A 7,294-nucleotide genomic window follows, 5' to 3' on the forward strand; every position below is an offset into this window, starting at 1 on the left:
AATCCTAGAGTGTCACCAGGTCCAGCAGTCATCAATTTAAGTCAAAAAACATTTGACCAAAAGAAATTAGATATTCTTTCAAAAGGATGGAAATTTTCTATCCCCCCCAAACATATACCAGCAGAAGAAATCATCTCCAATATAGAGTCAGCTTTAATTCTAAGCAAGAAAACAATCAATTTTGATCCACAAGATATTAGAAGCTTGGTTTCTAATACCCTCAGAAAAGCTTTGTCCAAAAAGAAACATATTGAGGAGAATCTAACAAGAGATGAAATGAAGGTCCTCACAGATCTCAAGAAAGATACCAACATAATAATTACCAAAGCTGATAAAAGTAATACAATAGTAATCCTCAATGAGACCGAGTACGTCAGCAAATCATTAAACCTCCTGAATAACAACAAAGTATATGAAAAAGTTAATTTCAATGCTGTAAAGGTTGCTTATAACAATGTAAAAAAAGCTTTGGATAATCTTAGTCTTACAAATAGGATTAATGATCAACTTTATTGGAAACTCATCCCTGTCAGCCCGGTCATTCCTAAATTTTATGGTGCACCCAAAATTCACAAACCCGATATTCCCCTTAGACCTATTGTGTCAACAATAGGTTCAGCTACACAAAAGTTGGAAAGGTATTTGGCTGGTATTTTAAGATCCATAACTCTTAGTAGCCAACACACAATAAGAAATACCAAAGAAGCAGTTGAAAGGCTAAAAAAGCATCAACATCTTGGAGAATACCACAATGTGCAGTTTCGATGTTGTATCTCTGTTTACTAGCATACCCTTGCCCCGATTTATACCAGCTTTACAATCAGCTTTGGAAAATGATGATTCCTGGAAAGAACTGACCAGCTTAGACACCACAGACATCATTATTCTCACGTCTTTATGTCTGAACAATGCTTACTTCACTTTCAGGCATCAAACCTACAAACAGAAGTGGGGCATACCAATGGGATCAGCCTTGGCACCAGTTCTTAGTGAGGTGTTTCTACAATATATCGAAAATAATATCTTCAAGCAGGACTTCAAGGATCTCCAACTCTACATGAGATATGTAGATGATTGCTTAATAATTTGGAATGGGGCAGAAGAAAAATTAAGACCCTTTTTCAATACTTTTAACCAGCAGGATCCAGAAATAAAGTTCGACATTGTACTTGAAAATAACCACAGATTACCCTTCTTAGATGTTCTGATCACCTAACGGAAAACTCGGTTTGACTTGAGTGTATATAGAAACCCAACTCATAGTGATAGATATCTGAGATATGACTCTTATAACCACCCAATAATTAAAAATTCTGTAGTATATTCGCTGGTTAATAGAGCGTTTGTAGTGTGTTCCTCTGATTTGGAGCTGAAGGCTGAACTTGATCATATAAAAGATGTTTTTATAGGCAATGGCTACCCCCAACAAGTCATTGATAAGGTTATCTCCAGGAGAAATATTAGCGGAAAAACCAAGAGCTCCCCTAACACTGAAAAAAATAAACCCTTTTTGTCTTTACCTTATATTAAGGGGATTACTGACATTTTAAGCTCCAAACTCACTAAGCTAGGCTTTAAGGTGTTTTTTCCTTCTGGAATGACTGTCTCATCCTTCTTAAACAAAGGCAAAGATAAGATCACTTCAGATCCACCAGGAGTATATGAGATTCCTTGCAGTTGTGGTGATACCTATATAGGTCGTACCATGAGATCTCTACATCACCGATTAAAAGAACATACTGATTCCATTGATGCCTGCCTTAAAAAGACAAAGATTAAGGAGGAAGATACTTTTTCTGCACTAACCCTCCAGATTTTTGAAATCACTTCTCAATCCCTGAATCTTGACCAGGCTCAACTTAGTGCTCTTGTTCCACACAGCTTACACCAGAAGATCAGAGAAGATCTGGAAATTGCTAAAACCAAACCAGTCATCAATAAAGACAACGAAGAGTTCCACATCACTGAAATTTTTGAACCCATTACACATAGGCTAAGAACTCGCAAAAAACTCTACCCTGCTTCTATAGACCCAACCTTTTTGAGATCTACTAGGATAGCGGCCATCAATGCCTCTACCAAAATTCGGGCCATATTACAACAATAATTCCAGGTTCGACTTATTATTAGTGTTGTTCAGTGATTTTAGTTTTATTTTATTTATTGATTTTATATTCTGGCAAGAGTCTTGAATTTGAACCTGATGATGACAGGCACAGGTCCTGTCGAAATTATTATTCCAAGATAACACAATACCTGACATCCATAGCTTAGGTAAGCTTATAACGAACCTCTTGTTGACTGGGAGAAGATATTAATCCCACCGCTACACATGAAGCTTGGATTAATGGAACAGTTCACACGTGCTCTGGACAAGGATGGGAGGTGCTTCAAGTACCTGTGCCGAGCCTAACCTCAACTGGCCATTGGGAAGCTGAAGGATGGCATTATCGATGGCATGCAGATACGGCAACTCACAAAGGACACGGGGATCCAAAACTCAATGAACACGCTAGAGTGTGCCGCATGAAAATCGTTTGTACAGATAGGGAACAACCTTCTGGGGAACATGAAGGCAGCAGACCACGCCATGCTTGTCAGCAGCATGATAGAGGCCTTCCAAAACTCGGGTGTTTGATGAGTATAAGGATTTGCGTCCTGTTCTCACACATAGAGAAGTTTCTTGAAAACCTTGGGGTGACGAGTGACGAGCAGGGAGAAAAATTGCATTTGGACATGCGCTAAATGGAGGAGAGGTACCAGGGACGGTGGGACGCAGTGACGATGGTGGACTACTGCTGGTCGCTGAAGAGAGGCAACCCAGCAGCTGCTTACACACGAGAATCAAAGAAACGCTGATTTATGCCATGAACTTTAAAATTTCGTGTCACGTAACGCTCATTCTTTTACTAATATTATGAATTATGCTTATAAAATTTGATGGAGTAAATAAAAACTGAATTTGGATACGTTGACTGTTATTTCTTGAGAAAAATGGAAAAAATCGTCAGGGGTTTCTCAGCTGAGGATCCACAGGAATTTTTTATTTTATTTTATGCAAAATAGTTTTTTTTTACTTCTGTAGAAAAAAAAATCCTGACCTGATGAAGCAATCGAATTTACCTATCACCATAGTTAAAATCGTCCTATCAATATAAGTCTATTGATAAATAAAAATCTAATTAGAAAAATCAGTTCTCTGTACAAGCAGTTAAATTTACTTTTGAACTTATATCTATATTATGCCATTGATTGCCAGATTGCAACTGATCCACACTTACCTGGACAGAAACTCACCATAACTTTATATTATATTTTTCTTAAAATTACTTGGATTTGTCTCATTTCATTTGTTTTTTTTTTTTTTTTTTTTTTTTTTTTAGGAGAAAGGTGCCAGATGACACAAAGGAAAGATGGGAAACTGAAGGTCTCCTGTATTTTAACAAGTTTGAAGAAGTATGAACTAGTCAAATTTCTTAGCCGTCATGAGTTATATTAAAATTAAGCTACGGTATTTTAATTATATATTTTGTTCTGTTTTATACATTATTTAATCTAAATAAATACAATTTAAGGTTAATTTCTATGGCTTTAATTTTCTTGAAAAAAAAGAAAGTGCCTTGAAATAAGAAGAGATATTGGGTAATTTGAAACTGTAAGGAATTATGCAATGAAGTGTCATTTTCCTAAGTTGGTGAAAAATGGCAGTCATGTAAGTTTTCAATACCCAATTCTTTCATCGAACATTTAGTGTTTCTGAATACACAGGAACTCTGCAGGAGAATTAAGTCGTAAGTATGCAAGTTGTTTACTGACTTTGCGAGTCCATTGCGGAGTAGTTGTGGAATGCGCAAAAGAGATCGAGGCGAACTGGTTCCCGTTGTGGAGGAGCACACACTTCAAAGAGGGCTTGTTGCAGTCAATAAAGAGTCGCCAATATCTTGGATCGTATTGAGGAGCGCCGAGTTTACCAAGAAGACAGGCGACGTCTCGGCAGTACACGAGGTCTTCCTCCTGGCAGAAGTAGCCCATGTAGTCCTCATGCCTTCTACGAAAGAAAATGATACGCGCGTCCTCATTAAGTAGATTCTTCTCTTTGAATCTGGAGGCCAATAGCTCAGATAAAGTCTTCGGCAAGCTGAGATCCTGAACCAGATCATTAAGCTCACATTGTGAAAAGGGATGCGAACCATCTTGTGCTTTATACTCCTCTTCTGTATATCCTCTCTCGTTTGCACTGGTGGCCTCATCGTTGCTGTCGAGAAGCTCTGTGTACGCTGGTACAGGAATTTCTTCACAGTGAGCAACTGGACGGTCGGTAGATGGAAGGTCGGGATATTGGAGGCTGCGCTGATTCTTCTGGTTGACGCCAGTAGTATTGATGGCGCAGAAGTAACAATCCAATGCATAGTCTAACGGCTCCCTCTCGTCCACCGCCGGAGGTACTCAACGCACGTCTTGCACACCTTGTGTGGTGCCCAGGACTTATCCTAGTCACCAGCTTGACTTCAAAGTAAGCCTCATGGGCACGCTTTACAATTCCTGTGATATTCTTCCTGTCCCCTGACAGCGTATAATCTCCGCAGGTGTAGCAGAAAACTTCAGGATCATTCCTACATGACCGTCACGCCGAAACCATATGTTACGCAATAGTTATGTCATTTTATAATGTTTATGCTACTGTTGAGTCTTTTATCAGTCATAGTTGTCACTTGGAACCAGGACTTCTTCTTTGGAATCTTTCCCATAGGATCTAACGTTTTCTTCAGATTTCTCATTGGAAAGCACTTATCTTATTTTTTCGTGTTTTCTCATGTTTTTAGAACTATTGATGTTTCGTCTCATATTTTTAAATCCTGATTCAACCTAATTGTAATATGTCCTGATTTACTTTATCCTAATATCAACAAAAGTTGTTGACACAACATCTGGGCAATATTCTCATACATAACATATCTTATTCCCATGAGTATGGGTGATCAGATCTCTTTAACCTTTAACTTGTCGTAATGCTTTGAGAAAAAAAAACGAAATCTGCAGTATTCTGTTATGTTTGGTCATTCTTTCAGTCGTATGTGTTACCAAAAACAAACCCTAACCAGAAAATTTACTTAATTTTAGCCACTAATTCAATATTTAGTGGTTGTGTTTGGTAATTAAGGAGCCAAAATGTTATTTTTATTTCCTTTATTTACATTCAATTTTTTGGTAATACTGAAGTTTATATATCTTAGTTTTGGTGGTAATACCATAACAATACTTTTTTTTTCTTGATAACATTCAGAAAATTCCCATATATTGGACTTTCAGAGTCACTTACAGTTTTACTGCATTCCACTGGATATTCCTGGATATGTACAAAAGTCAGCTGTTTTTTTTTTTTTTTTTTTTTTTTTTTTTTTTTTTTTTTTTTTTTTTTTTTATTGGTGTTGTCTGGCATTATGAACCAACTTTTAATGGGGACAAGTAAAAAAAACAATTAATAAATATAAATCAATAAATCAGAAAACTTGTATGCAGCTACGAAGTATGTCCAGGCACTGAGGGGGGGGGCAATAGACTACATTCTGAACTTTTTTTTTTCTTATTTAAGACAAACAGGCTTGAACCAGCAAAGCCAATTAAAACATCTTTAGTGAAAATATTTTAGTTGCACGTTGCATGTTCTTTCCTTTCTTTCTTTCCTTTATACTAGTTCCACCTGTGAATTACAATACTAAGAGCATATTTTCTGTGAAATACCAAGTTGTTTTGTATAGATAAGAAATTTGAAGATAAAAATGTATGTAAATTTTACGCAATGAACTACAAATATGCTCAGAACTGTATGTCATTAAAAGTTAGTCAAAACTGTATTTTCGAATTAAACTAGTTTGAAAGCTTGCCAACCAAGTCTTGGCTTTCAAAGCTAACAACTGCGTGTTTACCAAAGACCTGTTTTGGGGGCTTATATCACGACTCATTTTTATTGTGCATAATTTTTTTATTATTGCGTTAGCCTATTTCTGCTGCATGAGCGAAATGAGTGTCTTCGGCCTCGAATGCAATTTTTTGTATCAGATATTGCGAAAAGAGGCGCTTTGATGCGTTTGGATATTACAAAATTCGTTCTGTATTTTACATGTGTTATGTAAACAGTAGTACTGTTTCATGACTCTTTGTAGGAGATCAGCCCCCCCTCCATCCACTATACCTGTGTACTTTAAAAGCCCGATAGACTGAACAGTATGTGATAAGGAATAATTATTCTATTTATAGATGCCTGCCGAATCAGAAGATGAAATCTCTATTCTTAGTAACACCGGTGACAATGAATTAGACAATAAGCCAGTAGGTTTGACCATCAAACCAGCGTTGCCACCGCCATGTATTTATCCATGTTTACATGTATTTTTTGACCAGTTCCATGGATATTGTAGATGCCATGGATTGCAATGGATTTCTCATTAAAAACATGGATTTTACCTGAAAACATGGATTTTACCAAGGAATCACGAGTTTCAATTTTATATGTCGGAATTTTTTTCATACCTTCAAATTTACTTCAAAAATGGCACAAATAGCCCTTAATATTAAAATTCCTGTCTGGGCTCTATTGCCGAAATGGGCTAACATAGAATAACAGATTGCATCTCGCCCACGCACTAAAGAATTCAAAAAGTTTCAGCGTAAATTCAAATGTGATTTCAAACCGCAAATCTGCAATGCCTAAACACCAAAAAAAGAAATTTGTCCCTGCTAAGGTAAATTGGAAATCTTCTGTATAGTATATTCCTCTTGGTCCTTTGCAGAAGAGACACTGAAAAAATGGAAGACAATTTAAGAGATTAAGAAAAAGCTTTCAGAACACATAGTTCAGTTAGGATGAAAATAAATACATCAATTGATGCATTTTCTTATGGTCTTTTATGTTTCTTTATTGATTTCAAAGTCAGACGCGTTAAATAATTCCACGCACCTGGCATCTGACAGGACACAGAATCTTGCATTATTGGGGGAAAAAAATCATCGTTTCGGTGATAAGAGTATTTTATGTGACGAGGATCTAACCGTCGAAAGGTAAGACCGCGAGCGACGCAAACAGCAAATTTTTGGTCCTTTTGCCAATACGTTCGCTTGCCATGGATTTTTTAATCGAGCTGGTGCAACCCTGCCTCCAACGACGTGTTACAAATTTGATTCGAGAGAACTTTTTCCAACCAGGCTTTTTACTTGTTTTTACTCATTACTTCCCACCAATAGAAGCAGGATAAGTAGTACGAAATGAGTAGCTTTATATCCTAATTCTGCTAGA

At 36.9% G+C, this 7,294-nt stretch overlaps 1 protein-coding gene across 2 annotated transcripts in view; it reads left to right on the top strand.

Annotated features, from left to right (window-relative positions):
- The window catches only part of LOC148955112 (ectonucleotide pyrophosphatase/phosphodiesterase family member 5-like), a 38,263-nt gene extending 34,683 nt beyond the window's left edge, over positions 1-3,580 (top strand). For both annotated transcript variants that reach the window (XM_089100424.1, XM_089100432.1), the window contains one exon: positions 3,384-3,580. In XM_089100424.1, the coding sequence (XP_088956550.1) occupies positions 3,384-3,462 (79 nt within the window). In that variant the 3' untranslated portion in view covers positions 3,463-3,580. The remainder of the gene's footprint in view (positions 1-3,383) is intronic.
- The last annotated feature ends 3,714 nt before the right edge of the window (positions 3,581-7,294 follow it).

The sequence above is a fragment of the Artemia sp. Qi Xiang Cuo genome, chromosome 2 (genome assembly GCF_049724085.1).
Source record: "Artemia sp. Qi Xiang Cuo chromosome 2, ASM4972408v1, whole genome shotgun sequence".
Lineage (NCBI taxonomy): Eukaryota > Metazoa > Arthropoda > Branchiopoda > Anostraca > Artemiidae > Artemia > Artemia sp. Qi Xiang Cuo.